Source organism: Sus scrofa, chromosome 10 (genome assembly GCF_054392235.1).
Source record: "Sus scrofa isolate SSC_HxYL_T2T_F1_AM1 chromosome 10, Sscrofa_HxYL_maternal_Yorkshire_Landrace_v2.0, whole genome shotgun sequence".
NCBI classification, from domain to species: domain Eukaryota; kingdom Metazoa; phylum Chordata; class Mammalia; order Artiodactyla; family Suidae; genus Sus; species Sus scrofa.
In genome coordinates this window covers 35,565,488-35,587,577 of record NC_139392.1, presented here as the reverse complement: position 1 = coordinate 35,587,577, position 22,090 = coordinate 35,565,488, and the positions used below count along the sequence as shown (strand labels likewise).

At 46.9% G+C, this 22,090-nt stretch overlaps 1 protein-coding gene across 13 annotated transcripts in view; it reads right to left on the bottom strand.

Moving 5' to 3' along the window:
• Nucleotides 1-12,984: 12,984 nt before the first annotated feature.
• LOC146398976 (uncharacterized) overlaps nt 12,985-22,090 on the bottom strand; it is a 79,706-nt gene continuing 70,600 nt past the window's right edge. For 9 of the 13 annotated variants that reach the window (XM_084980916.1, XM_084980917.1, XM_084980921.1 and 6 more), the window contains 3 exons: nt 19,212-19,262; nt 18,805-18,852; nt 12,985-13,692 (listed from right to left, as the gene is read on the bottom strand). In XM_084980916.1, the coding sequence (XP_084837042.1) occupies nt 13,673-13,692; nt 18,805-18,852; nt 19,212-19,262 (119 nt within the window). In that variant the 3' untranslated portion in view covers nt 12,985-13,672. The remainder of the gene's footprint in view (nt 13,693-18,804; nt 18,853-19,211; nt 19,263-22,090) is intronic. The other 4 variants (XM_084980924.1, XM_084980923.1, XM_084980925.1 and 1 more) reach the window with 2 other exon arrangements.

Below are 22,090 nucleotides of genomic sequence, written 5' to 3'. Positions count from 1 at the left end.
AGCTGTAGCCACCGGCCTACACTACAGCCAGAGCAACACCAGATCTGAGCCGTATCTCCAACCTATACCACAGCTCACCGAAACACTGGATCCTTACCTTGCTGAGCCAGGCCAGGGATCGAACCCACAACCTCATGGATGCTAGTCAGGTTCCTTAACCACTGAGCCATGACAGAAACTCCTCTCTTACCTTTTGATTTACTTGGCATCTTGTCAAAATCCAGCAACTGTCAGCATGAGGCTGTTTTTACTCTAAGCATTTCTGCACTCTATTTTTGCTACACTGTAAATAGTATCACATTGTGTCCCCTCCCCCAGCCCTGAGGTCATCATGATATTCTCCTACTTATTCTTTCTTTTTTTTTTTTTTTTGTCTTTTTGCCTTTTCTAGGGCTGCTTCCCAGGGCATATGGAGGTTCCCAGGCTAGGGGTCCAGTCAGAGCTGCAGCCACTGGCTACACCAGAGTCACAACAACATGGGATCCAAGCTGCATCTGCAACCTGCACCCACAGCTCACAGCAATGTCAGATCCCCAACCCACCGAGCAAGGCCAGGGATCAAACCTGCAACCTCATGGTTCCTAGTTGGATTTGCTAACCACTGTGCCATGACAGGAACGCCATCTCCTACTTATTCTTGCAGTGGTGTAGGAGGGGTCTTTTAGGTGGGACTGTGTTAGGTTTCCAGTAATACTAGTTTTCTTATGTGGGTGACCATCCATCCTGGCCCTGTTTATTCAAGTGAACATCCTTCCCCACCCACTTGCAGAGTGCTGTCTCTATTATAAATCAGCTTTCTTGATACCTCTATTTCTTGGGGATGGTTTTCTTTCTTCCTTTTTTCTTTTTAGGCTGCACCCAAGTCACATGGATGTTCCCAGGCTAGGAGTCAAATCAGAGCTACAGCTGCCAGCCTATATCATAGCCACAGCAGTGCAGGATCCAAGCTGTGTCTGCAACCTACACCACAGGTCACAGCAATGCCAGATCCTTAACCCACTAAGCAAGGCCAGGGAGCGAACCCACATCCTCATGGATCCTAGTCAGGTTCATTAACTGCTGAGCTATGAAGGGAACTCCAGAGCTTTCTCTGTTTTTAATGGTGTTGTTTTGTTAGAATTCTTTGCATATTTTGAAACAAATCCTTTGTTGTGTATGTGTTTGCAAATAGTTTTCTCTCGGTTTGTGACTTGCTTTTTGATTTTCTGAGTAAGGCCTTTCACAGAGGAGAAATCTTTAATTTTACAAAATCCATTTGACCCCTAGCCCAGGAACTTCTGCAGCCCTAAAAAAACCAGACCAAACCAAATACTCTAGGAGTTCCCGTGGTGGCACCCACGGGGCAGGTGCGGTCCTGGAGGACCCTGCTTTGCACAAATGAAGGGAGTTGAGGCTCCTTGGGCCCATGGCTTCTGCTTTGCTGGGATGATTGGTGGCATCTCTGCTGTCAGAGCTCTGTCTTCTTCAGACTTCAGGGGCTTTCAGCTTTAGGACATCAAGGGGCAGTGTCTACACTGATGGGAGCCAGGTTTCCTGCCAATTGGGTGGCACAGGAGGAAAAGGTGAGCAGAAGCTTTTAGCTTCCCATGTGCACCAGAGGGGGGGTCCACCTTCAGAGGATGCAAGAGGGGCTCTGGGTTGAAAGCTGGGGTTTTTTGGTCCATTGTGTGTGTGGTATGGATGGTGTCCACTGTCTTTACATGGTATGTGGTGTTGAGTTTTCCCAGCAGCACTTCCTGTGGGGACGACGTGGCCTTGGCCCCTTTGTCGTGAACACACTGACCCGCTCAGTGTGGGTTGAATTCTGGGCTCTGTCCTCTTGCTCTGGGCCAGGCACCTGTTTTTGAGCCAGTTCCACACTCTGTTGGTGACTGTAGCTTCACAACATAGAGTGAAGTCAGGCAGGGAGATGCCTCCGGCCTCTTGTCCTTTCTGAGGGTTGCTTTGGCTCCTTGAGGTCTTTTGTGGCTCCACACAAACTGTAGGAGGATTTGCTCTATTTCTGGGAAAAAGACTGTTGGAATTTGGGGAGGGGCTGGCATTCACATGTTCATTTCCTTGGGCAGAATGAACATTTGAACAATGTGAATTTTTCCAAGAGCACAAGGTATCTTTCCATTTATGTGTGTCATAGTTTTCAGGGGCTTCATCACTGTCTGAAAGTGTTTCAGTCTTTCATGTCCTTGGTTAAATGTATTCTTTTGTTCCTTTTTTCCCTTTTTTAGCTGCCCTGTGGCATGTGGAGCTCCTGGGCCAGGGATCAGATCTGAGCACAGTTGCAACCCATGCCACAGCTGTGGCAACACTGGATATATATATAATGATTTTTATTTGTTTTTAGTATAGCTAGTTTGCGGTGTTCTGTCAATATTCTGCGGCACAGCATGGTGACCCAGTTACACACACACATTCTTTTTCCTCACGTTATCATGCTACATCATAAGTGACTGGATATAGTTCCCAGTGCTACACAGCAGGATTTCATTGCTTATCCATTCCAAAGGCAAGAGTCTGCATCTATTAACCCCAAGCACCCCATCCATCCCACTCCCTCCCCCTCCCCCCTGGCAACCACAAGTCTATTCTGCAAGTCCATGAGTTTCTTTTCTGTGGAAAGATTCATTGGTGCCATATATCCGATTCCAGATACAAGTGATATCTTATGGTACTTGTTCTCTTTCTGACTTACTTCACTTAGTAGGAGAGTCTTTAGTTCCAACTGTGTTGCTGCAAATGGCATTATTTTGTTCTTTTTATGGCTGTGTAGAATTCCATTGTACATATTTACCACCTCTTCCTAATCCAATCATCTGTTGCTGGACAGTTAGAATTTTTCCGTGTCTTGGCTATTGTGAATAGTGCTGCAATGAACATGTGGGTGCATGGGTCTTTGTCAAGAAAAGTTTTGTCCAGATATATGCCCAAGAGTGGGATTGCTGGGTCATATGGTAGTTCTATGTGGTTTTCTAACGCACCTCCATACTGTTCTCCATGGTGGTTGCACCAACTTACATTCCCACCCGCAGTGCAGGAGGGTTCCCTTTTCTCCACACCCCCTCCAGCATTTGTTATTTGTGGACTTATGAATGATAGCCATTCTGGCTGGTGCGAGGTGGTATCTCATGGTAGTTTTGATTTGCATTTCTCTAATAACCAGGGATGTTGAGCATTTTTTCATGTGCCTGTTGGCCAACTGTATATCTTCCTTGGAGAAATGTCTATTCAGGTCATTTGTGCATTTTTCAATTGGGCTATTGGCTTTTTTGCTGTTGATTTGTATAAGTTGTTTGTATATTTTAGAGATTAAGCCCTTGTCAGTTGCATCATTTGAAACTATTTTCTCCCTTTCTGTAAGTTGTCTTCTTGGTTTCCTTTGCTGTGTAAAACTTGTCTGTTTGATTAGGTCCCATTGGATTAGTTTGGCTTTTATTTCCGTTGCTTTGGGAGACTGACCTGAGAAAACATTTGTAAGGCTGATGTCAGAGAATGTTTTGCCTATGTTCTCTTCCAGAAGTTTGATGGTGTCTTGTCATACATTTAAGTCTTGAAGCCATCTTGAGTTTATTTTTGTGCATGGTGTGAGGATGTGTTTTAGTTTCATTGATGTGTGTGCACCTGTCTGGGTTTCCCAGCAATACGTGCTGAAAAGATGTCTTTTTCCCATTTTATATTCTTGCCTCCTTTGTCAAAGATTAATTGACCATAGGTGTCTGGGTTTATTTCTGGGTTCTCTCTTCTGTTCCATTGGTTTGTCTGTCTGTTTTGGAACCAGCACCACACTTTCTTGTTTCCTGTGGCTTTGTGATATTGCCTGAAGTCTGGGGAGTTAAGCCTCCTGCTTGGTTTTTGGTCCTCAGGATTGCTTTAGCAATTTTGGGTCTTTTGTGATTCCATATAAATCTTTGGATTGTCTGTTGTAGTTCTGTGAAAAATGTCATGGGTCATTTGATAGGGATTGCGTTGAATCTGTAGATTGCTTTGGGTAGTGAGTACATTTTTACAGTATTAATTCTTCCAACCCAGGAGCATGGACTCTCTTCCCATTTCTTTGAATCCTCTTTAATTTCCTTGATTAATGTTTTCTAGGTCTCAGCATATGTGTGTTTCACCTCCTTGGTCCGTGGTATTCCCATGCATTTGATTTGTGGGGTATTGTATTGTATTTTTGAAAGGTATTGTATTTTTGTGTTCCTTTTCTAATATTTCATTGGTAGTATCCGAAAATGAAACTGATTTCTGAATGTTCATCTTGTATCCTGCTACTTTGCTGAATTTGTTGATCAGTTCAAGCAGTTTCTGGGTTGAGTCCTTAGGGTTTTCTATATCCAGTATCATGTCTTTGTAGGCATACGGTGACAGCTTTACCTCTTCTCTTCCTAGTTGGATGCCTTTTATTTCTTTTGTTTGTCTGGTTGCTGTGGCTAGGAACTTCCCATACTTTGGTGAGTAACAGTGGCGAGAGTGGGCATCCTCATCTTGTTCCAGATTTGAGTGGGAAGGCTTTCATCTTTTCTCCATCGAGTATTACATTTGCTGTGAGTTTGTCATAAATGGCTTTTTTTATGTTACGGTATGTTCCCTCTAGACACACTTTGGCAAGAATTTTTAGGGTGAGTGGATGTTGGACTTTGTCAAATGATTTTTCTGCATCTATTGAGATGATCATGTGGTTTTTGACTTTTCTTTTGTTAATGTGGTGTTTGATGTTGATTGATTTGCACATGTCGAACCATCCTTGTGAACCTGGAGTGAATCCATCCTGGTCGTGGTGTATGATCTTTTTGATATGTTGGATTCAGGTGGCCAAAATTTTGTTGAGAATTTTCAAGTCTATATTCATCAAAGATATTGGCCTATAGTTTTCTTTGTTGGTGGTATCTCTGTCTGGTTTTGGAATTAGGGTTATGGTGGCATCATAGAATGTCTTTGGGAGTGTTCCTTCTTCTGCAACCTTTTGAAAAAGTTTAAGGAGGGTGGGTGTAAGTTCCTCTTTGTATGTTTGGTAGAATTCTCCTGTGAAGCCATCTGGTCCTGGGAATTTTATTTGTAGGGAGTGTTTTTATGACACACTCAATTTCATTTCTAGTGAGCAGGGTGCTCAGTTGATCTATTTCTTCTTGATCCAGTTTTGGAAGGCTGTATAAGTCTCTAGAAAGGTGTCTGTTTCTTCTAGTTTGTCAAACTTGTTGACATATAATTGTTGAGAGTATTCTCTCATGGTTTTTTTCTTTTTTTTTTTTTTGGTATTTTTGTAGTTTCCGTTGTGACGTCTCCTTTTTCATTTCTGACTTTATTTGGGTTTTTTCCTCTCCTTTTCTTGGTGAGTCTGGCAAGAGGTTTGTCAATTTTGTTGACTGTTTCAAAGAACCAGGTGTTAGTTTTATTGATTTTTTCTATTGTTTTTTGAATGTCTGTTTTATGGATTTTCTCTCTGATCATTATGATTTCCTTCCTCTGCTGACTTTAGGTTTTGCTTGTTGTTCTTTTTCTAATTCATTTAGGTGGTGGGTTAAGTTGTCAACATGAGATTTTTCTTCTTTTTTGAGGAAGTCCTGTATTTCTCTGAACTTCCCTCTGAGCACTGCTTTTGTGGCATCCCATAGATTTTGAGTAGCTATGTCTTCATTGTCATTTGTCTTGATGTATTTTTTAATTTCCTCCTTCTTTTTCTTTCTTTCTTTCTTTCTTTCTTTCTTTCTTTCTTTCTTTCTTTCTTTCTTTCTTTCTTTCTTTCTTTCTTTCTTTCTTTCTCTTTTGGTTTTTAGAGCCATATGTTGTGGCATATGCCAGCCTACACCACAGCCACAGCAATGCCAGATCCAAGCCACATCTGTGACCTACATCACAGCTCTCAGGAACACCTGATCCTTAACCTAATGAGTGAGGCCAGGGATTGAACCCAAGACCTCATTTTTCCTAGTAGGATTCATTTGCACTGCACCACAATGGAAACTCCTTAATTTCCTCCTTGATGTCCTCATTGACCCATAGGTTTTTTTAGTAGCATGTTGTTTCATCTCCATGTAGTAAGTTTTTTTCTCATTTCTTTTCCTGTGGGTGACTTCTAGTTTCATGCCATTGTGGTCAGAGAAGATACTTGAAGTAATTCCTATACTCTTAAATTTGTCGAGGTTAGCTTTGTGCCCCAGTATGTGATCGATCCTTGAGAATGTTCCATGTGCACTTGAGAAGAATGCATATTCTGATTTTTTTGGATGTAATGCCCTGATAATGTTAAGTCCAATGTTTCTAAAGTGTGTCCTTTAGGATCTCTGTTGCCTTATTGATTTTCTCTCGAGAGGATTGTCATTGATGTGAGTGGGGTGTTAAAGTCTCCTGCTATGATTGTATTCCCATAAATTTCTCCTTTTATGTCTCTTAGTATTTGTTATAGGTATCGAGATGCTCCTATATTAGGGGCATATATATAGAGGATTGTAATATCTTCTTCTTGAATGGATCCTTTTACCATTAAATGCTGTCCTTCTTTGTCTTTCTTTATGGCCTTCATTCTAAAGTTGATTTTGTCTGATATGAGTATTGCAACTCCTGCTCTCCTGTCTTGTCCATTGACATGAGATATCTTTTCCTGTCCCCTCACTTTCAAACTATATGTGCCCTTTTCCCTGCGGTGACTCTCTTGTAGACAGCAGATGGATGCTTTTTGCTTTTTTTAATCCAATCTACCACTCTGTGTCTTTTGATCAGAGAATTCAGTCCATTGACATTTAAGGTGATTCTTATTATTCCTATTCTTATTTAGACTTTTAGGGCCGCATCTGCAGCATATGGAGGTTCCCAGGCTAGGGGTCTAATTGGAGCTGTAGCTGCTGGCCTACACCACAGCTACAGCAAAGTGGGATCCAAGCAGTGTTTGTGACCTATACCACAGCTCACAGCAACGCTGGATCCTTAACCAACTGAGCAAGGCCATGGATAGAACCGGCAACCTCATGATTCCTAGTCAGATTCATTTCCACTCTACCATGACAGGAAATCCAAGGTGATTATTGATAGATAGGTATTTATTGCCATTTTCTACCTGGTTTTCCTGTTGATTCTATGTTTCTCTTTTCTTCCCTTCCTTTTTTGGCTGCATGATTTCCATTTATTTTATGTTTGAGTACTTTTCTTTTCAGGTTTTGTGAATGTAATGTTCAGTTTTGATTTGGATTGCCCTGTTGTTAAAGTATGTTCTTAACCCCTTCCTATATCTGCTTGCTTTAGCCTGATGGTCACATAGCCTCGAACACCTCATTAAAATAAAAACAGAATCTATATTTTCTTAATTTCCTTCCCTACATTGTATGATTTTGAAGTCCTTTTTTTAACATCTTCATGTTTAGATCTATATGCTGACTTACTTAAGGGATTGCTTTCCAATTATGGTTCCTTCCATCCTATTTCTTCTTCCTTTTTTTTTTTTTGTTTATTTAGAGATGCCCTTTCCGTATTTCTTTTTTTTTTTTTTTGTCTTTTTGCCTTTTCTAGGGCTGCTCCCGTGGCATATGGAGATTCCCAGGCTAGGGGTCCAATCAGAGCTGTAGCTGCCAGCCTACGCCAGAGCCACAGCAACACGGGATCCGAGCTGCATCTGCAACCTACACCACAGCTCACGGCAATGCCGGATCCTTAACCCACTGAGCAAGGCCAGGGATCGAACCTGCAACCTCATGGTTCCTAGTCAGATTTGTTAACCACTGCACCAAAACGGGAACTCCTCCGTATTTCTATTTGAATGGGTTTAGTATTGCTGTAGTCTTTCAGCTTTTGTTTGCTGGAGAAATTCTGTATTTTCCCTTCTATTTTAAATGATATTCTTGCTGGATAGAGTATTCTAGGTTGCAGATTTTTTTCCTTTCAGCCCTTGAAATCTATCTTGCCACTCTGTTCTGGCCTGTAGGGTTTCTACAGAGAAAAATAGCTGATAGCCTTATGGCTTTGCTTATCATTAATGCTTTGCTTTTCTCTTGCTGCCTTTAGAATCCTCTCTTGATCTTTAACTTTTGCCATTTTTCTTATGTTTTGGCGTGGGCCTGTTTGAGTTCACCTTGTTTGGGGCCCTCTGTACCTCCTGTATCTTCATATCAGTTTCCTTTAGATTTGGAAATTTTTCAGACATCATTTCTTCAAACACATTTTCAATCCCCCCTTTTTTTCTTCTCCTTCTAGAATTCCTATTATTTGTAGATTGGCCTGCTTTATATTATCCCACAGATATCTTATATTGCTTTCATGTTTTTTCATTTGGTTTCCTGTCTGCTGTCCTGATTGGGTGATTTCCATTATTCTGTCTTCCAAGTCACTAATTTCTCTGCATCATTCATTCTGCTTTTTAGTGCCTTTAGCTCAGTTTGCATCTCTGCACATGAATTTTCTAGTTTTTCATGGCTCCTTCTTATATTTTCTAGTTCCTTTCTAAAGGAATCTGCATTACTATTCATATCCTCTCTTAATTCCTTGATCAGCATTAATTCCTTCAGTATTTTCACTATCTCCCTTTTGAACTCAATGTCTGTCAGACTTCAGAGGTCTGTTTCATTGTTGACTTCTTTAGGTGAATTCCTCTTTTCCTTTAACTGGGATTGGTTTCTGAGCGTCTTCATCTTGCTTATGTTTTTCTTTGTCTGTGAGTTTAGGGAAGCCAAACTGTAGTCTTGCAAGGCTACTTCTATGTATTCTTTTTTTGTGGGGGGGAGGGTGGCTATTTTTGGTGTGCGAGTTTGAATAGTTTCTGTCTCTTTCTTTGGTGTGAGCAGACTGTTATTTCCAGGACACTCAGTGTGTTTTCAGGGAGAAGGAGGAAGTGGGTAGGGCCAGCAGTCAGTGCCTGGTCATTGGGTTCAAAACAGCAGCAAGGACCTGCAGGAATGTGGTACAGGCTACTCATAGTTGCAGGGTCCGAGTAAGTGGTAATGAGCTCTAGGCAGATCTACGAGGAGTCCAGAGCATTTGGCAGTAGCAGCAGCAGTGTTCAATTGCAATGCCCTCCTCTGAGGTGATTGGAACCACAGGTGAGGTGGTGCTTGTTCAGGGACCCCTAGTGGGAGCGGGCCATGACTGCCTCTGGAGTCAGAGATAACTGTGGTGGTTTGCCCCCACCACATGCAGACCATACAAGAAGCACCCTGTTCTGCCTATCCCCCACAGGAGGTGCTGCGCCAGCTGCTCCTAGTTGTAGGGTCTTGGGAAGGGACAGATGACCATCTCTGGGTGCTGCCCAGAACATTTGGCAATGGCAGCTGCAGGGCAGGTGTGTTCCCAGGGGAGTGAGAGAAAAAGTGTATGGTGCTTGGGTGCAGTGCCCTCTTCTTTTTGCCAACCCCTGAGGTGACTGCAGGTGGAGCCCACTCACATGTCCCCAGTGGTGGCAGGCCATGCTTCTCTCTGGCCTCTGAGGCAACCGCTGAGGCCTGTCCCTGCTGCCTGTAGATGGTGCAAGAGGCACCACACAGCACTCAGCCCCCTGATGCTCTTAGGCCACACAAGAGGTGCCTGACCACTGGCAGCCTGCAGAAGAAGTGCCCAGTCTCCCTTCGAGGAGCAAGAGGCTTCTCACCGCCTGCTGGGAACCTGCACAGAGCCACCTGGTCCTCTGAGCCTGGGGCATGGGCAGCTCTGGTGCCTGGAGCTTCCTTTGGGTCCACCCATGCCCCTCCCTTCCCCAGCAATGGTGCCTGGCCTCTCGTGTGGGTTGGCCCTTCTCCTGGATTCCCTCTGCCCTGGCATTCCTCTCCTCAGCCTGTGCTGCACAGCTGCTTAGCCCATCAGGCTGTCCCCACATGCCAGCCTCAGTCCTCTCCCCAGGACTCCCCTCTGGAGCCAGAGTCTCAGCACCCAGCCCCTGTCTGCGCATCTCTGGCTGGGGTGTCCCGGCCAGTGGTTCAGATGCAGCTCTCACTCTGCTTTGCCTTCCTCAGTCCAGCTGCTGTGCTTTTCGTGGTGACTTTGAGATTCCTCCATCTCAGCTTATCTCCCTGTCAGTTAGCTGCCTTCCCAGGAGGTGGGATCCTTTTCTCCTTCAGAGCTCCCTCTCAGGAATGCTAGTCCCGCCCTGATTCCTTTACCCTCTCTTTTTGTCTTTGGTTCTTCCCAGTTCTCTCAAGAGTTGCCCTTTTTGGAGGTTTAGGTTCCTCTGCCAGCAGGCAGTGGATGTTCTGTGCGAGTCATTGTACGTGCAGATGTGTTTTTCTGATGTGTTTGTGGGAGAGGGTGAGCGTGTCCTCTTATGCTTCTGCTGTCTTGCTCCAACACTGGATCCTTAACCCTCTGTGATGGAACGTGCCTCCCAGGGGTCCCAAGGCGCCACCGATCCCTTTGCACCCCAGTGTGAACTCCTTGTTCTTTTGGATGCAGTGGTGAATAGGGTTGTTTTCGTTCTTTTCCTGATGGTTCAGTATGAATGTTTAGAAATGCAGTGCCAGGAGTTCCCATCGTGTTTCAGCAGAAATGAATCTGACTAGCACCCATGAGGACAAAGGTTTGATCCCTGGCTTCACTCAGTGGGTTAAGGATCCCATGTTGCCATGAGCTGTGGTGTCAGTCACAGACTCGGCTCGGATCCTGCATTGCTGTGGCTCTGGTGTAGGCTGGCAGCTACAGCTCCAATTAGACCCCTAACTTGGGAACCTCCACATGCCAAGGATACTGCCCGAAAAAGACACACACAAAAAAAGGCAAGGCTCACAGATTTCAGCGAGTGGGGTGGTTTCGAGTGGGGAGAGAGCCCTGGGAGACCTTGAGATAGGCTTATCCCCACCTGCAGTGCTTCTCAGTGTACTGAGAGGGAGAGGGTTAAGGAAGTCATGCTGGCAAATGCCCCAAGGCCAGTGGGGACAGGGGGTCTGTATTAGGAAACAGTAGGAAAAGTGGAGCATTGGTCTCAGAGCACATGGCCGCCAGATGGTGCCAGACACCAGCAGAGTCCCTCTGCAGCTCCCTGGCTGTGCCTTCAGGCTCAGAGATGGGGTTGGAGACAGGTGGGTTGAACCTCATGGAAGTGCCCAGGGCCTTGCACCTGGGTACATGCAGCCTCTGATACTCTGGCCCTCTTTGCCTCAACTCAGAGAGGGGACATAGTTCCCCTTTCACACCTGTGGTTCCATTCCTGTCTGGTTGGGCAGCCCAGTGCCTAGAGAGTTGGACAGGCTATCAGGGGGCTCTGAGGGCCCTTTGATGACTTGGAGGCAGCATTCTTGGTCCAGATGTACCTGGCTTGAATCCTGGAGGTGCAGCTTCCTAGAATCAGGCTGGCATGGAATTTGGCTTCTGGTCATGAGCACAGTGTGTCCATGTGGTGGTATTTTGGGGGCAGGCTGTGCTCATCCCTGTGCCCTTTCTCTCCAGAGAGCTCCACACTCGCCTTCTTCCTTCTCCGTCTGAGCCTCTTCCTCCTCTGTGGCACCCTCGTTAGAAGGAAGCTACCTGAATCCAGGTCATGTGGATACAAGCTGGGTGGTCCTTGATTTGTCTGGATCTCAGGTCTGAAGGGTGCTGATGACTCAAAGCCTGCTCACTTGATTTAAAAAGAGGGGTTGCTGATTCAGGGCATAGGGTGGTGTCGGGTTGGGTGAGAGGCCCAGCCAACTTTGCAACTGGTATTCATTTTGGGGCACTGAGAGGAGCAGGTAACTCACGCTGGCAGGTGCCCAAGGCCAGTGCAGACCAAGGTTCTGCTGTGGGAGGCGGAGGGAACTCTGCACGTCCAGTCTCTGTTGATCTTGGAGCCTGGGGGTCTATCACTGTACTTCGCACCTTATTGGAGTTTCCTTTCCCTTTGGCCAACAGCTCTTCTTTTAGCTCTCAGCCATGCTTCCTGGCTTGCCCTGACTGCATTAGAGCAGTCCATGCTAGGAGTATCCTGCTGATAGCTGTCTGGTTCCCAGAACATGAAAGGCAGGTGTCTTGGTTCCCTTCTTGGGGCTCTTCAAGCAGCATGGTTGGAAGCACATCTTTTTGGATGGACTGCATCCCCTTCAGATGCTGGGTTAGTGTCTGTGGAAATCTGGGGGAGAACCTGACCTGATCGGCCCAGCAGGGACCCCAGGAGCTGCAGGCCCCTCAACCCCTCTGCCAACTTCAGAATGGCTTCCCCAGGGGAGATGCTTCACCAGGACGAAAAACACCTTGAGATAGCTCAGACTTGTGACAGCTTTGGTCACTAGGGGTGACTTGAGCCCGATGCTAAGGCCACTATGTCAACTGCCTCTCTTCCCTCTCTTTCTCTCTGAATTTTTGGTGTCTTTCTCTCACTCTTGTTTCCACTTTCTCCCCATTTTATGCTCAGCCCTCTCTCTCTCTCCCTGTCTGTCTTCCTTTTGGTCTCTGTCTCCTCTGTTTTTGTTGCTGGTGGACGGTGGAAAAAGCCTCCTCTTTTTGTGGTCGCCCAGTAGAAGCACTGGAGCATGGGGGTAGGTGGGGTTGGGGCCGGGATGTGCATTACAACCTGGGGAAGTGTGCAAAGTCTGTTTCCAGGGGTGAACCCAGTTTGGCCATCCCACGTCCTATCTGAATGACCAGGACTCAGCTTCCCACTAGGAGCATCTTTAGACACTCCGGAAAGCCAGGAAGCCCAGGAGAGCCCGAGGGGTTTGAGAAGCCAAGGCAAAGACAGCTGGTCTTTCCCTCTCTTTCTTTGTTGTTTCAGGTGCAACCCTGATCATGCAGAACCCAGAGTCCTACAAGGCAGGGAGAGCAGAGCACGACGATGCATGGACAATGGAAAGGTGTGACAACGCATTCTGGGGAGGGGAAAAGTGTTAACCTTGGGATTCACTCTCAGATTTTGGAATAGAGAAAATACTCTTGCCACCCAATTCTGCAGCACCACATCTTCCTTCTGTGGACAAAGAAATGTTTCTCTTGGCCTTTGCCGAAAAATCTGCACATTCATGCCTTCTCTCATGTTTCCTATCTCTGCCTTCCATACTTGGGTATGCCATTCTTTATCCTCCCAAGGGATCCATTAACAAAAAACACACTTGCTTTGCAATCAAAGTGTACTTTATTAAAATTACTTTTACAGTTTTTATCTGTGTCTCATTCGGTGTCACTCTACATGTTTTAAAAATACCAACTCCAGGCATGGGATATAAAGAAACATGTCAGAGACATGAGGAGGGAAAAGGTGAGATATGGATGTTCCAGCAGCCAGGGTCTGGGCATGCAAGGCTCGGCCAACCATGTCATCCTGAAAGAGGGAGCGTGACAGAGTTCCCATGGTCAAAGGTACAAACCGACATGAGGCCACAGAATCCTTGGAAAGAAACTGGCTTGAGGGCAGTTGGTCAGGACTAAATCCACAGTCCCCTTCTTCAGTCAGGACTGATGCGGGTGACAGGACAGGGGGTGGACACTAGGGTGACTGCCTGACTCCAGTGCATTAAGTTCTACCTCTGCTTAAGGGGGCTTTCCTATACCTGTGTTTATTTTATCGAAAACTAGTTTCAAAAAAAGCAAATGGATAGGTAACAATTATTTAATACACAATCTTACATTCTACCAAAATCTTATATACCAAGTAGTAAACATGTATCAGAACTTAATACTAAATCTAGACAATAAAGAACTAAGCTTATACTAAAGTTGGCTCGTAATAGATGAAGAGTGAGGTCAATCTTGTATCCTGGTCAAGATGGAAACTTTTGGACTCTTCCAGTCCCAGGCTGAGGCTTCAAGGTGTCCCAGAGGAGTCTGCAACACAAACACAGGGATGCCATCACCGAGGAGGTGCAGAGTCAGATGGAAGGAGGGCTCCCCTGGGTGGATGTGTGGGTCCGTCAGGCTCCTCAGGGCCTGGAACTCCCCAGGGCTCAGATCCCCGTGGCACTGCCGTCTATGCTGTGCTTAGCTGAGGAGGTTTTCTGTTAGCAAAGAGGGAATACAATCGTCCTCCAGGAGCGAGTTCCCTGTGCATTGGGCTGGGCAGCCTTCAAGGGACTGATCCCTGCACAGTGAAACAGATGCAGCGGAAAGGGGAGGCTCCAGGAGACAAGGATGTAGTCCCTCCCAGTGGGGCCCTGGGAGGAGCAGGACATCTGATAACCCAAGGGAAGGGGTAACCAGCCCCTGCAGCCCATGCTTTATACCACTAACCATGAGACCTGCGTGGCAGAAATGGACAGAGGCCTGAAGACCTCCTTTTACCCTGAGAATGCTTTCTACCTCCTGGCCATTCTCGCTTGTGCTTTTCAAGGGGGGGGGAAGAAGTGGAGAAATCAGTCTTCCTGTATTCAGACTATACTACAAAGCTACAGTCATTCAACTCTATGATCCTGGCGAAAAAGCAGCAACACTGATCAGTCAGAAAGCCCAGAAATAAACCCAAGCACCAAGGGTCAACTGCTCTATGGCAAAGGAGGCAAGAACATACACTGGAGGAAAGACATTGTCTTCCATCAGTAGTGCTGGGAAAACCGGACAGGTACCTGTCAAAAGTGCAGTGAGAACATTCACTAACACCATACACAGAAATAAACTCCAAATGGCTGGGCGACCTCCATGTAAGGCCAGATACTAGAAAACCCCTAGAGAACAACAGGCAGAATGCTCTTGGACATAAATCGCATCAAGATCATGTTTGATATGCCTCCTAGAATAATGACAATAAAAACACAACTAAATCAGTAGGAACTAATTAAGCTCAAAAGCGTTTGCACAGCAAAGGAGACCTTTTTTTAAAAAAGAAAAACTCCACAGAATGGGAGAGAATATTTGTTTTTTTTTTTTTATTTTCCCACTGTACAGCAAGGGGGTCAGGTTATCCTTACATATATACATTGCAATTACAGTTTTTCCCCCACCCTTTCTTCTGTTGCAACATGAGTATCTAGACATAGTTCTCACTGCTATTCAGCAGGATCTCCTTGTAAATCTATTCTAGGAGAGAATATTTGTACATGATTCACCCACCAATGGCTTTACCTTCAAAATAGAGAAACAACACATACAACTCATCCACCACCACAAAAACCAAACAACTCAATGCAAAAAGAGCCGGAAGACCTAAAGAGACATTTCTCCAGATGAGGCTTAGGGATGGCCAATAGGCACATGAAGAGATGCTCAACCTTGCTTGGTACGAGGGGACTACACATCAAAACTGCAGCGAGGGACCACCCCACACCTGTTAGAATGGCCGTCATTAAGTTGATAGATAACAAATGCTGGAGGGGGTGTGGAGAAAGGGGAACCCTCCTACACTGTTGGTGGCAGTGGAAATCAGTGTGACCACTCTGGAAAAGAGTATGGGGGTTCCTCAGAAAACTCACTACAGTACTACCCTATATGATCCAGCGATCCCACACCTGGGCATCTACCCAGACAAAACTTTCACTCAAAAAGACACATGCTCCTGTGGAGTTCCCATCGTGGCTCAGTGGTTAACGAATCCAACTAGGAAACATGAGGTTGCGGGTTCAATCCCTGGCCTTGCTCAGTGGGTTAAGGATCCGGCGTTGCCATGAGCTGTGGTGTAGTTTGCAGACACAGCTCGGATCCTGCATTGCTGTGGCTGTGGTGTAGGCCAGCAGCTCCAGCTCCGATTTGACCCCTAGCCTGGGAACCTCCATATTCCACGGGAGCGGCCCAAGAAATGGTAAAAACACAAAAAAATGAAAAACAAAAAAAAACCCAAACCCCCCTCAAAAAACACATGCCCCTGTATGTTCATGGCACAATTCACAAGAGCCAAGGCATGGGAGCAATCTAAATGTCCACCAACAGATGGATAGATGAAGACGATGGGGTACACATATACAATGTCGTACCACTCAGCTGTGTACAAGAAAGAAACAATGCCACTGGCAGCAACAGCGATGCCACTAAAGTTATCATGGTATGTGGCACAAGTCAGAAAGACAATGACAAATACCACATGACATCACTTCCATGCAGAAGCCAAGATAGCGCACAAAGGAACATATCTCCAGAACAGAAACAGACTCACAGATCTAGAGGACAGACGTGTGGGGAGCCAAGGGGGAGGGGAGAGGAAGTGGGATGGACTGGGAATTTGGGGTTGGTCGATGCAAACGCTTACATTTAGGATGGATAAGCAATGAGGCCCTACGCTGTAGCACAGGGAACTGTATTCAGTCTCTTTGGAGAGAACACAATGGAACATAAGAAGAGAAAAATAATGTATAAATAGGTGTGACTGGGTCCCTTTGCTGTACAGCAGAAATAGGTACAAAAATACCTCACTTCTTCAAAAAATACTTCATGTATATATAGGAGTCACACTCAGCCATAAGAAAGAATGAAGCCATGCAATTTGCAGCAACATGGACAGACCTAGAGATTATCATACTACGTGAAGTAAGTTAGACAAAGATGAAAGTTCTAACACTTCTATGCTGAATCTGAAACATGACTACAATCCAGCTTTTTTACAAAACTGAAACAACGCACAGACATGGGAAGCAAACTTCCATTAGCAAAGGGGAAAGGGAAAGGAAGGGAAGGGATCAATTGGGAGTGTGAGATTAATAGAGAAGCAACAAGGATTCACTGTGTAGCACATGGAACTCTATGCAATATCTTCTCATAACCTGTAAAGAAAAAGAATTTGAAGCTGTACACCTGAAACTAACACAATACAGTAAATAATCTATAGCAAAAGAAATTCAATAAATATTTTTCAGTATTAAGAGTTTCAAAAAATCATGAAGATGTGGTAGTAGAAATATAAATTTATCTTTTTATTCTATTGCTGCATGAAAAGTATATAGAAGAAAGGTATTCTCTTTTTCTTTTTTCAGCCACACCTGCAGCATATGGACGTTCATGGGCTAGGGGTCAGGGACAAGCTGCCTCTGCAGGCCTAAAACAGATGCCACAAGGTGGGATTTGAATCGCCTTTGCAATGTATGCCACAGCTTGCAGCAATGCCAGATTCTTCAACTGACTGAGCGAGGCCAGGGATTGAACCTGCATCTTCATGGACACCATGTCCTGTTTTTAACCCACTGAGCCACAGCAGGAACTCTGAGAAGACAATGCTTTTGAAAGTGTACTAAAACAAGTTACATTCATGTTATTAGATGACACAGTGAAAAGTCACTGAAAGGAATACAACAAATTTGAATCCTAGCCTTTCACTTTTCCCAAGAGAACACAGAACTGAATTGCCTCAGGGGTTGCTGCATTTGAACTTGTCATCTATGTCAAAGAATTTACAGAAGTTCCAACCTCAGTTTGAGAATGGGTGGCATGGGATGGCCCAGGCCATCCCTGGGCCTTACAGAGACTGAGGGAAGACCCAGACCCTGGAAATTCCCACTCAGGTTGGGATCCTGCCATGTCTTCTGTGTGATGCCAGGAGCACTAAGCATCCACAAGGATGCAGGGCTGGGCCAGGTGAGCCACTCTTCGTACATGAGCACTGAGGGATAGATGCCTTCATCTTGATTGTTTTCTGGAGCCCCGACATGAGGGAGGCCTTAGAGAGGCTGACACAAACTCAGAGGGAAAGGACCCTGTGTCACTTCTCTCAGGCTGAGATTGGTTCAGTACAGACCCGATGTGAATGCTCACCACCTGCCACCATTTGGCCTGAGCCTCGGGGACCTGGGAGGGAGGAGACCAGGGCCAGGCTAGGAAGGGACACAGGGTCAACATGACTGGGATTTGGGGATCAGGGGATAGCAGTCTGATGGGAAGAGGGGGATCCAACAGGAGCTGTGACCACCTGGTCCTGCTGCCAGAGGCTCTGTCTGGGACATGGTCAATCCCAGGAGATGAGGTCACAGGGCCAGGAGAGAAAGGGTCTGAAGCAAGGCCAGCAGCTCCTTCACACAGTCCCCCAAATTCCTGCTGGCCAGGGGTGGTCTCTTTGGGCAGCTGGACATGGACCTCTCCCAGAGGGGAGGAGAGTCATGACAGCAGCCTGGGGTCAGCTGTGCAGGTGGACAGGACTCAAGGGTACTGGATCCTATGCAGCAACCCCAGATGACTTCTCCTTTATTTTATTTTATACTATTTTTGTCTTTTTCTTTATTCTAGGGCAACTCTGACAGGATATGGAGGTTCCCAGGCTAGGGACAAAATGGGAGCTGCAGCTGCCAGTCGAAACCACAGCCACGAAATACAGGATGCAAGCTGTATCTGCGACAAACACCATAGCTCACAAAAATGCTGGATATTTAAGACACCGAGTGAGGCAAGGGATCGAACCCGCAATCTCATGGTTCCTAGTTGGATTCCTTAACCACTGGAACTCCAAGTATGCCTCCTTTAACTCATCCAACTCTGCGAACATCCCTTCCCTCAGGACACACCGTGAAGACACAATAGGACAGGGAGGCCAGAAATCCCAAACATGCAGAGCCAGAGAGCTGCCTTCTCACCCACCACCTGACACTCACTCGACCAACTTGGTCTCCAGGGTCAAGGTGCCACCACTTCAGGTGCCACCACTTCAGGTCCCTCAAGGCCAATAAAGGAAACCAAGTCAACAGCTCTTGTGCACTGGGCCCTCACGGTGCCAATCACAAAGCAAACTTGCACAACGGGCAGAGACCAAAGCAGGAAGGAGCAGCTTTGGGAGGGAAAATCGATTCTCCCTCTCAAAGAAAAGGAGAGAGGAATACAAACACAGCACAACAAAGACCAGGGACCCAAGTCTTCTTCGTGGTATCCATTTCACAGGGGAAAACACCACAGCAGAGTGCCACTCATTAGGCCACCCACCCACCCACCCGCCAAGTCCTATCCCCCACTTCCTCCCTCTCCCGGCAGCAGGCGGAACCCAGGTGCTCCCAGGAACCCTCTCCCACTGGATCCCAGCTGCGTGCTCTTCCCTACCTGCAGCCTCCTCATCATGGCGGCTGCTCAGGCTCTCCACCACTGAGTCTGTAGAAACACACCATCAGGGGAATCAAGGAGTTAGAAAGAGTGGCCCTCCCGTTTCTCCGGCTTCCCTGAGGTGACTACGGGTACAGAGCATCACCCTGGTTTTTCCTCCAGGTGCCCAGACCTTCCCTCTGCTCCATGGACTGAGACCCTTCCACACAAGGTGAGCACAGATGCCAACATTCAGGCATCTCATATCTGCTCCCTCTCCTTATTAAAGTAGGCGGTGAACATCTTTACATCAATTTCTTTCTGTTTTTAAGTTTCAGACTCACCTGCCCCACACTCCAAGCAGCAGGCGTCACCCAAGTGTCCCGGGATCCCTCTCCCATTGGCTCCTACCTGAGAGCTGTTCTTACCTGTATCACTTTCATCATGGTTGCTGTCACTCAGACTCTCCATGAAACATACTGCAGAGACACAGACATAAGGAATCAAGGTGTTAGAGCCTGTCCCCCACACGTATCCCCTACTTAGGGTTGTTTGCGGCCACACAGCACCACCCTGGCTTGTCCTCCGGGTGCTCAGAACTTCCCTCTGCTCTACGGCCTCAGAAGCTTCCATAAAACATTGGCCACAGTGGCAAACCTTCAGAGATCGTGGGCTGCTGAGGGATGGAGCCTTACACATCTCCCTTCTACGAGTCCATCTGGAGGCCTCAGCTCCAGGGTGACACACCTGAAATTCCAGCTGCATGGACACACTTGTGTGGTGGCCCCTGGGAGTGAACCATAGGCTGCTTTATTCTGTTCACTGCAAGAGGCAGACCTAACTACTGACTGAACTCAATTAAGCAGAAATGGCTCCTTCTGGCCAGTGGCTGGCACACTGTGGACAGCAGCTCTACAGAAGCACTGAGGAGAAAGGGACCACTGCCCGTGAGGTTCACCTCCAAAACATATATAAAGAAAACTCATACACCTCCACAACAACAACAGCAAAGAAACCACCCAGGAGTTCCCGTCAGGGCACAGCGGAAACGAATCCGACTAGGAACCACGGGCTTGCGGGGTTGATCCCTGGCCTCGCTGAGGGGGTTAAGGATCCAGCGTTGCCGAGAGCTCTGGTGTCGGTCGCAGATACGGGTGGAGAAAAGGCTCCCCCGCCCCAGCATTGCCGATGCGAACGTACACTGGTACAACCACTATGGAAGACACCATGGAGGGTCCTGCGAAAACTGAACACAGCAGGGCATGCGACCTAGCAAGCCGAGCACCCTGGGAAATATCAGGACAAATGTATCCAGGAAAAAGACATATGCCCCTCTATGTTTATGGCAGCACTGTTCACAACAGCCAAGACAGGGAAGCCACCTCATGTCCACAGACAGATGAATGGCTCATGACGATGTGGTCCACATAGCTGATGGAATTCACGACTCAGCCAGAAAATCGAAGAAGAAACCAATGCCACTCAAAACAATAGGGATGGATCGAGAGATTCTCGTGCAAAGTGAAGTACGTGACAAAGAGAAAGACGGATACCACCTGATCTCACTTAGAGGTGGAATCTAAAGCACGGCACAAAGGAACCTGTCCACAGAACCCACGGATGCAGAGAACAGACTTGTGGTTGTGAAGGGCACGGACTGGGAGTTTGGGGGCAGTTGATGCCAACTACGGCATTGAGAATGGAGAGACAACAAGGTCCTCCTGTTGCAGCACACGGAGAACGAGATCCAATCTCCTGTAATCGACCTGATCTCAGACGGCAATAATATCAAAAAAGGAACATACGTTAATGGACACACACGACTGGGGAACGTTGCTCCACAGCAGAGAGTGAAACAACAGTGTACCTCCATTAAAATAGAAACAAACAGAAAGGACAGTGTCTAACAATCCACTGAATGGAAAGACAACCTACAGAAGAGGATATTTGTAAATCTTGTATTTGAAACAGGGGCTCATATTTGGAATATATGGGAAACAACTACAAATCAATTGAATCAAAAGGCAAATACCTCAGTTGTAGATGAGTGGAAGCCTGGGAGAGACCCACCGTCCAAGAAGACCACAGAGAGCAGCACACAGAGGGCATGTTTCCCAAAGTCGCCTATCACAATGGAAAGGCAAAGCAAAGGCACCACGAGGTATCACCTCCCACCTGGTAGGACACGGAGTGTTTTCAAACCTGAACAGATGTTTGGGAAGATGTGACTGCCTGGGACTTCTGGACACTGTAGCAGGGAATGTCAACGGGGCCAGCCAGGACGGGAAACACCACGGAAGGACCCTGCAATCCCACTGCTGCATGGACATGTAAAGGAAGATCCATCAGTGTCGGGTAAAGAGACCTGCCATCCCAGGATCACGGCAGCGCCATACACAAGAGCCCAACAGAAACAGAGCCCCAGTGTCCACGGGCACACAGACTGAGAAAGACAACGGGGTGGATACAGACCATAGCAAGGTATTCCGTTGTCACAGAAGAAGGAAACCCTACCCATTGCAGCAATGCACAGAGAACTCGAGGACATTATTGACTGATTCACTTTTGGGCTTGAGGGCTGCCCCCGCAGCAGATGGAAATTCCCAGGCGAGGCGGCAAATCAGAGCTGTGGCCACCGGCCGACACCACAGCCACAGCCAAGCTGGATACCAGCCGCGTCTGGGACCTCTGCCGCAGCTCACCGCAATGCGGGATTCTTCACCCACTGAGCAAGGCCAAGGGTCGAACCCGTGTCCTCATAGGTACTGGTCAGGTTCATGAGCTCTGAGCCTCAACAGGAACTCGCTGGAGGACATCACTTCAAGTGAAGCCAGTCAGACACAGAAGGACAAAGACTCTCTGATGTCATGCACATGAGGTGTCTGAAAGACCACTCCTGAGCAGAGGCTGGAAGGGTGGCTGCCCCGAGTGGGCAGGAGGTGCGGGGGGAGCACAGCGTTCACAACACTCCCTCGGGACACTTACAACCTCAAGAGGCTCGAGTTCATGGCACATGTTTGAAACAACAGCATGAAAGTCTGCACCAAGCAGAGGGGGAAGAAAAGAGGAAACGAAAGACCAACAGAGGAAGGAAAGCCTTTTCCCCAAACCTTGCTCCCAGCGGGTGCAGGGAGAATGAGGGAATGGACAGTTAGCCTGCGGTCATCATGAGACTGTTCAACGAGAAACTGGACAGCTATGTGGTGCTAAGGCACAAGTGACTCCCCACAAAACACACCCACTCACACTGGTTCACAATCACACCAACAGGCCCTCACACGCACACCCCCCAATGTTCCCGGACACC